This window comes from Oryctolagus cuniculus, chromosome 4 (genome assembly GCF_051225735.1).
Source record: "Oryctolagus cuniculus isolate XC-2025 breed Fujian yellow rabbit chromosome 4, ASM5122573v1, whole genome shotgun sequence".
Taxonomy (NCBI): Eukaryota; Metazoa; Chordata; class Mammalia; order Lagomorpha; family Leporidae; genus Oryctolagus; species Oryctolagus cuniculus.
In genome coordinates, this window is record NC_142870.1 from 20,186,592 (window position 1) to 20,198,503 (window position 11,912).

Genomic DNA, 11,912 nt, shown 5'->3' on the forward strand with positions numbered 1-11,912 from the left:
ATGCGTAGAGTAAGGTTTCCAGAAGGGAAAAAGCGAACGGGTCAAATTAGGCGAAGGAAAGATGGCGGAGGCTTCGCTAGAGGACCCGGAAGCAGTTACCCTCCACTTCCTCCTCCTGTTTGGCTTCTGTCTCACCTAGAGCCGTCCGGTCGCAGATTGCCTCCGAGACGCTTCCTGTCCGGTGAGTGCCGACCGACTGAAACGGCGGCCCATAATGCATTTCGATGGCGGGTAGGCGTGTGGGGGCGGAGCCAGGGCCGGAAGTGGAACGGTGGCGGCGGCGGCGGCGGTTCTGGCAGCTCGGGACTGAGTGCAAGGTGACTGGGAGGGTGACTAGACCAGCTCGGTCTCTTGGGACTGCGGTTCTGGGTTTCTTCACACGGCCTAGGCTGCCCGTCACCTCTGCCTTACTGGGAGGGCAGCGCAGTCCTGTGTCCCTAGCACCTTCAGGGCCTGGCTCGGGGTCACAGCTGACCTCGGCGCTTCTGCTCTTCGAAGGGTGCCGCAGACCCAGTAAATGAGGGATAGTGCCTCTGTGGGCAAACCGGGGGAGTGCGGGAGGCCGAGGGGTCCTGGGGCCCGCGGCCTGCCAGGGACAGCCCAAGGTCAGATGTGCGGGATGGGGTCGCGGCCCCACCTGCCTGCTGGAGGCGCGCGTGAGATTCTCCGGCACTTAGGCGCGGGGCAGGACCTGCACCCTAAGAGGGAACAGGGTAGTGGTCATCTTAAAAGCCCTGCTTGAAATGTTTGTGATTGGCTTTTGGAACTCTTACTGAAGGAGGCAGCGAGCTGGGTAACCTTTGGCTGGTCAGTCACCACTATAAATAGAACCGGGCCCCCTCCCGCCACGGGGCCTGCGTGCTGGCTGTAACCCCTCGTGTTGAGGTTCCCAGTCCTACTTGGAATCCCTTTCCTAGGCTCTTGTGGCATCCGATGGTACTCGAATAGAGAATTTGTCACAAATGGCATTTTAAATCTCTTTGTGTAATTATGTGTGTCTTAGGCGTGACATCGTGGACAATCCACACGTACTCAATGAGGGGGAAAAGGGAATAAGGAAGGAACAAGTTTCTTATGAGCGTATCTGTTCATTTTTTTCGATGAGTTTGTAGAACTTGCAAGGGCATGAGAGCTTTTGAATATATGGGTTTGGGGTCCAGGAAAAAGACTAGAATTAGAGACGTGATTTGGAAATCATTGGCAGCTACATGATAGATACTGAAAAAAATGAAAATAGATTCCACCCGTGTTGCAGTAGGAATCACGTCTTTGCAGTCAACCTTAGTTATGGGAATATGGGTGATTAATCACTTTTCTTGAACATAATTTTATCATCTGTAAAGCGGGATAAAACACTTGTAACTCTTTAAGGATATCACAGTAGGGGCACAAGGAAAGAATGTATATGGAAGTAATGGGCACAGTATCTAGGTCTGAACAAAGATCAGTTGTTGAACCTGAATGTCCTTGGGTTGCCAAAAGGGGAAACAGGTGTAGATGTATTCAGTTGAATTCTACTCTGTAACCTTGAACCAGACACTTATGATCTAAGCCTCAGTTTCTGAATGTGTAAAAATGAGAATGATAGTAAGTGGCAACTTAAGGGGTCATTTGTTTGTAGTCTTGTTCTCAAGTGTTTTTCTCTGAAGGAAAATTTGGGAGAAGGCACGGAAAGTATGTTAGTGTACAGGTTTTCACTCTAAGAGTCAGAAATTTTATCAAGATATATGGAGGTATGAATCTTACCACCATCTGAACATAGAATTTGATAAGCCCTTTGAGTTTATAGACTCAGTCTAATCTGAGAAAACTTTTTTATACTAATTATTTATGGCCTCCTTATCTAGTCCTATCCTCTGAAATTCAATTCGCACATGGTTGTTATAATTTGGAAATGTTTTTTGCATTGGATCTTTAAATATTTATTTATCTGGAGCCAGTGCTGTGGCGTAGAGTCGGTAAAGCCGCCACCTGCAGTGCCAGCATCCCATATGGGTACTGTTTCTAGTTCTGACTGTTACACTTCCAATCCAGCTGCCTGCTAATGTGCCTGGGAAAGAAAGCAGCAGAAGGTGGCCCAAGTCTTTATTTTTAAAGAATTATTTATTTGAAAGACAGAGTTACAGAGAGAAGTAGAGCCAGAGAGAGAGGTCTTCCATTCCACTGGTTCACTCCCCCAAATAACCGCAACGGCCAGAGCTGAGCTGATCCGAAGCCAGGAGCCAGGAGCTTCTTCGAGGTCTCCCAGGCAGGTGCAGGGGCCCAAGGACTTGGTAAATCTACTACTGCTTTCCCAGGCCATAGCAGAGAGCTGAATTGCAAGAGGAGCAGCTGGGACTTGAGTGGGCGCCCATATGGGATGCGGGCGCTGCAAGCTGGGGCTGCAAGCTGCACCACAGCACCGGCCCCAGCCCAAGTCTTTGGGACCCTGCATCCACATGGAAGACCTTTAGGAAGCCCCTGGCTTCTGGCTTCGCATTGACCCAGCTCTGTCCATTGTAGCCATTTGGGGAGTGAGTCAGCAGATGGAAGATCTCTCTCTGTCTCTGTCTCTCTGTCTCTCCCTCTCTCTTTCAGAGAAATAAATCATTTTTTCTCTTTAAAGATTATTTTATTTGAAAGGCAGAGTTTTAGGGAGGAACAGAGAGAGGTCTTCCATCTGCTGTTCTGGGGCCAAGCAAAAGCCAGGAGCTCCAGATAGGTCTCCCACGTGGGTAGCAGGGGCCCAGACACTTGAAGCCTTCCTCTGCTACTTTTCCCAGGCCATTAGCAGGGAGCTGGATCTGCAGTGGAGCCAGGACTTGAACGCTCACCCATATGGGATACTGGCTTCACAGGCAGTGTCTTTATTAGCTACCATAATGCGGGCCCCACATTTGATCTTTAAGTCACTAAATCAGGGGTCAGCCTTTCTACTGAATGTGTTAGCTTCAGGAAGTCTAAGGACTTCAAAGTCTTTAAATCCTTATTAGAGCTTTCATTCCATCACAAATTCTATTTCACTGATTAGGTTGTACTACTAGATATTCCCCTTTCTCCTTGCAGGGCTCATCTGGGCTGGTTGCTGTTTTGCTTTGCTGGACATTTTGGATTTTGATTTGGTTGTTAACAGTATTCTTGAATGGCTGAAATCCTTCAGTTGTACAAGCTTTCTCCTCCTCTTCCAGGCCATCATTCCTGGCTATGGCAACTGTCTCCAGTTTCTGTTGGCCTTTTGAGAGAACATTAATTTGTGAGCCAAATTAATTGTTTTTGTTTTTCCTGCTAGAGTAGGTGGTATTGTAACAGCCTACGTCTGTTATGTCTTCTGGTCCAGGACTAAGTTCTTGAGAGAAGGAACCCCATCCCAGATTTTGTTTGCTTTCTGCCCTAACCCTAGAGAAGCCTCAGTACCGGGTTGTTCCTAGCTACTCCTAGGTCTCAGGGCCTTTTGGTTAAGAAGCAAGAAAATTTGCAGTGGGGAATGAAGAGGGTAAGGGACTGATCAGGTATGGATTGAATTCTAGTAAGATTTTGTTCTGTAAGAACTGGTGGAGTTAGATTTTAACTATGTGATGTATTTAGGGGTGATTTACAATTGTGTATGTATGTCTGAATGTATGTATGTGTATTAACATTCTGGTGCTTGTTTTCAGTAACATAAAGTCAGCCATGATCCTGCAGAAGCTCTTCAGGTTCTCCTCTGTCGTCCGCTCAGCAGTTGCAGTCCATCTGCGGAGGAACATTGGTGTAACAGCAGTGGCATTTAATAAGGAGCTTGATCCTGTACAGAAACTCTTCGTGGACAAGATTAGAGAATACAAATCTAAGCGACAGTAAGTATATAATCAGCCATGGGATAAATAGTCAAAGTATGTAAGTTTCAAATGGTAATTTAAAAATTACTTGTTTTTTAAAAGTGTCCCAAGACCTTCACTGAGCTGATCCCTGACCTGCAGTCCCACAGTTTATTTTCTAAGGATATCAGGGGAAAATCCCATTAAATCTGTTGTCATTTTAAATGATCTTTACTATGATATTTATATTATAAATTAAATCAACTCAGTGCAGGAAACTGTTTAGCAGCTGTATTTCAGAAAAGTAAGTCCCTTAGCCATCTACTAGCCTAAGGTTATAAAACTAATTAAGGGGCCAGTGCCGCAGCTCACTAGGCTAATCCTCCACCTAGCGGCGCCGGCACACCGGGTTCTAGTCCCGGTCGGGGCGCCGGATTCTGTCCCGGTTGCCCCTCTTCCAGGCCAGCTCTCTGCTGTGGCCAGGGAGTGCAGTGGAGGATGGCCCAAGTGCTTGTGCCCTGCACCTGCATGGGAGACCAGGAGAAGTACCTGGCTCCTGCCTTCGGATCAGCGCAGTGCACCAGCTGCAGTGCGCCAGCTGTGGCGGCCATTGGAGGGTGAACCAACGGCAAAAGGAAGACCTTTCTCTCTGTCTCTCTCTCTATCCACTCTGCCTGTCAAAAAAAAAAAAAAAAAAGATCATATTAGGGGGTGGGTCGGGGCAGTGCAGGTGGAACTGCAGGGAGGTGCCAGAGACCTCAGCTCCTTGCTGGCAACCTTTCTACATGCATCAAAAAAAAAAAAAAAAAAAAAACTTAATTAAGGAAAAATATACAATGAGAATATTCTAATTCTCAATTTAGTGCCCTTTCCATGACATCATGATTTTGAGTTAATGAATGAACAGCATACTTTCTTTAAGGTTATTTCTTAGTTATATATATCTGGGAATGTCAAAAGAGATAAGATACTCTTCAATGGCATAAAGTTAGTCCAGAAAAAAAGTGACTACTGAACCACAGTTTTAGAAATGAGTGGACCACCTTAGCCATCATCAGGTCCAAACCACAAATGTTAGAAAAAGTAATAGACATCAATTCATAGTTCTGTTTTCTTCCATTTAGTGTCTACTCTGTTCAAGCACTGGGATATTAACTGTGGTTGACCACATCACATTTTCACAGTGCTTTAAATCTGATAGGAGTAGAAGGTTTGATGCAAATAAATACAAAATAGCGTAAAATGAGTTAGGTGCTAAGATAGTGACACACTCATTGTTTGGGAAGTTCATTGGAAGGAATACTCCTTTCTAGCTGAAGGCATTTTAGAAAGCTTCTTGGAAGAGTTACTATTTTTTAAAGATTTTATTTATTTGAAAGGCAGAGAGAGAGAGCGAGAGCTTCCATCTGCTTGCTGATTCACTCCCCAAATGAATGCAACTGTCCAGGGGATGGGCCAGGCCAAAAAGCTGGGAGCCTAGAACTCAGTCTGGCTCTCCCATGTGTGTGGCAGGGGCTCAGGCCATCTGCTGCTGCTTTTCTAGGCTCAGTAGCAGAGAACTGGATGAAAAGCAGAACAGTGAAGCCCTGGTACTCAACCAGTGCTGTGATACTGGGATCCTGCCATTGCAAATGCTGCGCCACAATGCTGGCCTGAAAGAGTTAATATAAAATCATAGTTCTGACGGCAGTTTTTGGAGACATTCATTCTTCTTGAGAATCTCACGGACAACTGTGGATTATCTTCCCAGTTTAAAAAGTTTGTTACATGATTTTGATTATAGCTAGGAAGGGGTTCTCAAACCTGCAGAAGGCCATAATAAAAACCCTTGCTCAGGCCGGCGCCGTGGCTTACTAGGCTAATCCTCCGCCTGCGGCACCAGCACCCCGAGTTCTAGTCCCGGTCGGGGCACCAAATTCTGTCCCGGTTGCTCCGGGAAGGCAGTGGAGGATGGCCCAAGTCCTTGGGCCCTGCACCCGCATGGGAAACCAGGAAGAAGCACCTGGTCCCTGGCTTTGGATCAGTGCAGTGCGCCGGCTGCGACGCATCAGCCATGGCAGCCACTTGGGGGGTGAACCAACGGAAAAAGGAAGACCTTTCTCTGTCTCTCTCTCACTGTCTAACTCTGCCTGTCTTTAAAAAAAAAAAAAAAAAAAACTTGCTCAGGGGCTTATCCCAAGTTAAGGACAATGGTATGAAGTTGAACAGAGAGTAGGAGGAGGGTATCATTTAGTAGAAAAGAATGGTGTAAACTAAGGCATGAAAAGTAGAAAGCACAAGATATTTTTAGGAATTATGCTAATACTGATTCCGTAGTGCATAGGAAAATAAGTATAGTGATCAGTAAGAATGGAATGGTGCTATCCGAACCTCAATTTTATGGCAGTGAGAATATAAAAGTCAAGAGGCACAGAACTGATGTTAGTGACCTGGTAGAGAAGCAGAGCAGAGTGAACAATCAAGGAAAAGAGACTTTCGAGAGTGGTTAACTAACCAAAAAATGTTGCTGTTACCAAAGCTGAGGGTAGAAAAAGTGAAGGGACAAAAATGTATCTAAAGTACCGTTTGTTCTTTAGCTATTGTTATTAAGTTCCCATAATCCTATATACAGTTTTAAATATGAGAAAACCAATGCTGAGAAGTTAGACTTTTCCAGAAATCCCACTGTTCAGTTGGCAGGTATGTAGGACTGCACTGGGAATTTGAGTGTCTTCTCCAGAGGTGCTGTGGCATTTTAGTAGTGATACTATTTACATTTTAGCTGTCCTTAAAAACCCCTTCAGTAAGAAATTACTTCTCGGCCAGCGCCGTGGCTCACTAGGCTAATCCTCCGCCTTGCGGCGCCGGCACACCGGGTTCTAGTCCTGATCGGGGCGCCAGATTCTGTCCTGGTTGCCCCTCTTCCAGGCCAGCTCTCTGCTCTGGCCAGGGAAGGCAGTGGAGGATGGCCCAAGTGCTTGGGCCCTGCACCCCACGGGAGACCAGGAGAAGCACCTGGCTCCTGCCTTTGGATCAGCGCACCGCGCCAGCCATGGCGGCCATTGGTGGGTGAACCAATGGCAAAGGAAGATTTTTCTCTCTGTCTCTCTCTCACTGTCCACACTGCCTGTCAAAACAACAAAAAAAAAAAGAAATTACTTCTCAGTTTTATATTGGATATAAGGAGTCTGTGGGTCATTCATTCATTTGTGCAAACGATGGGATGGAGAAGTGTTCTGAGCATGGACCCTGGGCGGGAATCCAATTGCCACTTACTAGTTCCATGACCTTGGATAGAGTATTCAACCCCACCTATAATAGTTTCTTCATATGTAAAACAAGGATGATAGTAACAGTGCCTATTTCATAGAATGTTACGAAAATTAGTAAATTAATATGTCTAGAATTTGTTATGCATAATTAACAGGTATTTTGTTAGTGCCTGCTTTGTCCCAATTAAGTGCTGGGGCCTAGGAATATAACAGTAAACAAGATGGGCTGTGACAGTTTTGTTCAGTTGAGGAGTTAGAAGTTTTCTGGCCCCTTTTTATCCTAAGAGCACGTTGTAAAATTGTAAATAATAGTCATGATCTATCAGTAACCAGTATGTATGCTGTTAAGACTGACTGTATCTCCTCAAAGCAGTTGCTAAAATTTTATGGATCACAGTGCTGGCAGACAATCATTAGAGAATCTGATTGAGGGATCTATTTATTTATTTTTTAAGATTTATTTATTTGGGGCTGGCGCTGTGGCACAGTAGGTTAATCCTCCACCTGTACCACCGGCATCCCATGTGGACGTTGGTTCTTGTCCCAGCTGCTCCTTTTCCCATCCAGCTCTCTTCTATGGCCTGGGAAAACTGGAGGATGGCCCAAGTCCTTGGGTCCCTGCACCCACATGGGAGACCCAGAGGAAGTTCCTTGCTTCTGGCTTCGGATTGGTGCAGATCTGGCTGTTGCGGCCATTTGTGGAGTGAACCAGCGGACGGAGACCTTTCTGTCTCTCCCTCTCACTGTCTGTAGCTCTACCTCTCAAATAAATAAGTAAAATATTAAAAAAAAAAAAAAAAGATTTATTTATTCGAAAGACAGAGTTACCTAGAGAGGTAGAGCCAGAGAGAGAGAATGAGAGGTCTTCTATCCGCTGGTTCACTCCCCAAATGGCCACAACAGCCAGAGCTGAGCTGATCCGAAGCCAGGAGCCAGGAGCTTCTTCCAGGTCTCTCACGCGGGTACTGGGGCCCAAGCACTTATGCCATGTTCTACTGCTTTCCCAGGCCACAGCAGGGAGCTGGATCACAAGTGGAGCAGCCAAGACTTGGTATTGGCCCCCTTATGGGATGCTGGCACTGCAGGCTGGGGCTTTAACCCACTGTGCCATATCACTGGCCTTCAGGTATCTATTTGGAATTGTGTTCTCCATTATCCACATGGAGCTACTCAAATTCTAAATAATTACATATAAATCAAAATGAAAATTCAGTTTTTCGGTGGCCTTAGCTATACTACTAGTGCTGAATACCCGTATCTGGCTAATGGCTACTATATTAGACTGTACATGTAGGGAACACTTCTGTCAACACAGAAAGTTTGAGAGGACATTGTTGACCTAAAAGAAACATCTTTCACAAGTTCTTAAATTGGAGCTATTTTTTTGTGGAAATTCTTTGCCGTGGTCATAGGCACATTGAAAATACTTGGCTTTGAAGGAATTTTAACTTATGAATTTTTTAAGCTTACAATATTGATAGGCAGTAATTTTTTTAAAAAGATTTATTTTATTTATTTGAAAGAGTTACAGAGAGAAGTAGAAACAGAGAGAGAGAGATCTTCTATCTGCCTGTTTACGCCCCAGATGGCTGCAATGGCTGGAGCTGTGCCAATCCGCAGCCAGGATTCTGGGTCTCCTACATGGGTGCAGGGGCCCAAGGATTTGGGCCATCCTCTACTGCTTTCCCAGGCCATAGCAGAGAGCTAGATCGGAAGAGGAGCAGCCGGGACTCGAATGGGTGCCCATATGGGATGCCGGCGCTTCAGGCCTTGGCTTTAATCTGGTGCACCACAGTGCCGGCCCCGATAGGCAGTAATTTTTATGACAGAAGAATTTGTTCAAATAGTTAATGAGACCTGTTTGGCCGCACTATTGGTCCATGATGCTGTATTTTTTTTTTTTTTTAAGATTTATTTATTTTATTTGAAAGAGTTACACAGAGAGAGGAGAGGCAGAGAGAGAGAGAGGTCCTTCATCCAATGGTTCACTCCGCAGTTGGCCACAACGGCCAGAGCTGTGCTGATCCAAAGCCAGGAGCCAGGAGCTTCTTCCAGGTCTCCCACGTGGGTGCAGGGGCCCAAGGACTTGGGCCATCCTCCACTGCTTTCCCAGGCCACAGCAGAGAGCTGGATCGGAAATGGAGCAGCCGGGTCTCGAACCGGCGCCCATATGGGATGCTGGCACTTCAGGCCAAGGCGTCAATCCAGTGCGCCACAGCGCCAGCCCCCATGATGCTGTATTTATCTTTCCAAAGCACAATTTAATTTTTGTCATTTTTTTGCATAGCAAATATACAGACTCCCAGGTTTATTAACATTGAAGGCTTCCAAAGATCTGTAAGTTCTGCTGGTTTTTCCACCTTGACTTAGTGTTCCCTCCATACAGCCAATGCTTCATCACCTCCAAGTCCTTGCTTTTCATCTTAAAATGCCTCAAACTAAAATCTGGCTTCAAATGCCATCTTCTTAAGATGGAATTTTCCCTCATTAGCTGAACAGAAGCAATCTCTTCTTGAATGGTTTTTTGTTGAACTACGTTTTTAAACCTTATCACATAACTCGTTTAAAATGGAAATATTTGTTAGCATGTAATTTTTCTCTTCTAAGTTGCAAAATCTCTGAGGGTAGGAAATAATTTACCTCTGTGATAGACCCCCCTATTACAGAGACGTACAGTTCCCAAGATATATTTTTTAAATATTTCTTTGTTTATTTGATAGTCAGAATTAGAGGGACACAGAAAGAGAGATCCTCCATCTGCCTCACAACAGCCAGAGCTAAGCCAGGCCAAAACTGGGAGTCTGGAACTCCATCCTGGTTTCCCACATGGGTGATAGGGGTTCAAGCACTTGGACCATCTTCTGCTGCTTTTCCAGGCACATTAGCATGGAACTAAATCTGAGGTAGAATGGCCAGGACATGAACTAGCTCCCTTATGGGATGCCAGCAGCGACTTTATCTGCTGTGTACCAATGCGATCTCCCACCAAGGTCTATTAAAAGCTACTTGGGTATGGCTGATTTAAAGCAGATGATAATAGATAATATTTACTGAATATATTCTGTGCGCATTCTCTCTTTAATTTCTTCAGCACCCCCATTCAAGAGCGCATTCATTTTTTTACATGTGGAACCTAAGTGGCTTATGCCTTTTCTTGGTTTATGCAGTTACTAAATGGTAGAGCTGATGTTCAAACAGAACCATATTGAATCCAGAGCCCATGAACTCAACTCAACCATTGTACCTTTTTTTTTTTTTTGACAGGCAGAGTGGACAGTGAGAGACAGACAGAGAGAAAGGTCTTCCTTTTGCCATTGGTTCACCCTCCAATGGCCACCGCGGCCGGCGCACCACGCTGATCCGATGGCAGGAGCCAGGTACTTATCCTGGTCTCCCATGGGGTGCAGGGCCCAAGGACTTGGGCCATCCTCCACTGCACTCCCTGGCCACAGCAGAGAGCTGGCCTGGAAGAGGGGCAACCGGGACAGAATCTGGCGCCCCGACCAGGACTAGAACCCAGGGTGCCGGCGCCGCAAGGCGGAGGATTAGCCTAGTGAGCCACGGCGCCGGCCCTCAACCATTGTACCTTAATGCAACTTGGACTTAAAGAGTTTGGGACTTACTAAGTATTCTGGACATCAACAAACTTTGAATGTTGGAGATTTGTTTAAAAAATTAGCTCATTTATGTGAAACCTCCTTTTACTAAAATAAATTTGTATTGAAATGCTTTTTTTCTTTCTGAAGAGTTTATTTTTTTCCTACATGATTATTTTTAAAAGGTCTTTAAAAATTTGACAGTGGAAGTAATTTTGTTTTTGTAACCTAGAATATAACATTGATTTTTATGTGCTCATTTATGCAACAGGGCATCAGGAGGACCTGTTGATGCAGGCCCATCATACCAGCAAGATCTGGAGAAAGAGCTTTTTAAGCTGAAGCAAATGTTTGGTAAAGCAGATATGAATACGTTCCCTACCTTCAAATTCGAAGGTAAATCTTTTTAATCACAGGTTCATTCTTTGGGCATATTACCTTAAGATATTTTTAGTTAACTTGGATTGTTTAAAAGATGAAGTGGCAGTTAAATATGAATTCATGAGGACTGTGACATATGCATGGGAAGTACTCAGTGGTATAGGAGAAATGCTAGGGAATTGAAATCAGACTTTTGAATCCTGAATGTCACTTACTAGCTGGTGATCTTGGGTAATTTACTGATGCCTATTTCTTCTTATGGCACTTAAGAAGAACTATAATACCCTCCTCGTGTAGTAGTTATATTTAAATAAGATAATAAATATGTAAATCAATTAACAGAGAACCTGGCCCATGCAAAGTGTTAAATAAAAACTTAGCTATTGTTTGTCTTCTATGTAGATGTCTAATACAGAAGATTTTCTCTAAAAAAGAAAAAAAAAATCCGAAGATCAATGAGTTAAATCATGAAGCATTCTAGATGGTGCATTTGATTGCAGTTTGGTCAAGTTTGAACCTTTATTTTTTTTTTCTTCCCCTCTTAGATCCCAAATTTGAAACCATTGAAAAACCCCAGTCCTGAAGAAATAATGGAAAGTTAATCTGGTAATTTGTCATGGATTACTTGTACAGTTAATCAGAAGTATCACAATAAACACATTTCACAATTATCAAATGTTCTTTTCATTTTGATTCCCAGTTATTTGGTGATGTTGAGTAAATGCTTCTGAACATTGAATTCTGTGTTTTAGGATTATGTGTAAATCCTTTCACTTGGTTATAGTGAAACAGGTAACAGACATTGAGTAAACTGGGTACTGCTTGCCTATATTCCCACAGACTCTTCCCAGTGTGCTGGGGAATCCTTTCAGTAGTAGAAATTTAACTGCCTGCAGTGAGCCACCATT

The 11,912-nt window shown here is 44.5% G+C and overlaps 2 protein-coding genes across 7 annotated transcripts in view; one reads left to right on the forward strand and one right to left on the reverse strand.

Annotated features, from left to right (window-relative positions):
* The window catches only part of GABPA (GA binding protein transcription factor subunit alpha), a 53,966-nt gene extending 53,694 nt beyond the window's left edge, over positions 1–272 (reverse strand). The window contains exon 1 of one of the 4 annotated variants that reach the window (XM_008267150.5): positions 136–272. The gene's annotated coding sequence lies outside the window, so the exon portion shown is untranslated. The remainder of the gene's footprint in view (positions 1–135) is intronic. The other 3 variants (XM_008267149.5, XM_089330618.1, XM_089330617.1) reach the window with 3 other exon arrangements.
* Positions 1–11,675, forward strand: ATP5PF (ATP synthase peripheral stalk subunit F6). Of its 3 annotated transcripts, XR_016232301.1 has the most exons (5): positions 1–317; positions 3,636–3,815; positions 8,035–8,153; positions 10,895–11,019; positions 11,550–11,675. XR_016232301.1 is itself a non-coding variant. In XM_002716771.6 (4 exons), the coding sequence occupies exons 1-4, from the start codon at positions 1–3 to the stop codon at positions 11,585–11,587; spliced, it is 660 nt and encodes a 219-aa protein (XP_002716817.4). In that variant the 3' UTR covers positions 11,588–11,675. The 3 variants fall into 3 exon arrangements, 2 of the variants coding, with proteins under 2 accessions (XP_002716817.4, XP_089186755.1); XM_002716771.6 differs by lacking the exon at positions 8,035–8,153; XM_089330629.1 differs by lacking the exons at positions 1–317; positions 8,035–8,153 and adding an exon at positions 3,041–3,232.
* Positions 11,676–11,912: the final 237 nt, after the last annotated feature.

Bases quoted from the DNA above. Each gene is read 5' to 3' on its own strand.
- ATP5PF (XM_002716771.6), top strand. From the start codon at position 1: ATGCGTAGAGTAAGGTTTCCAGAAGGGAAAAAGCGAACGGGTCAAATT. The intron at 318-3,635 runs GTGACTGGGAGG...GCTTGTTTTCAG, and splicing joins AGCTCGGGACTGAGTGCAAG to TAACATAAAGTCAGCCATGA. The intron at 3,816-10,894 runs GTAAGTATATAA...TTTATGCAACAG, and splicing joins GAATACAAATCTAAGCGACA to GGCATCAGGAGGACCTGTTG.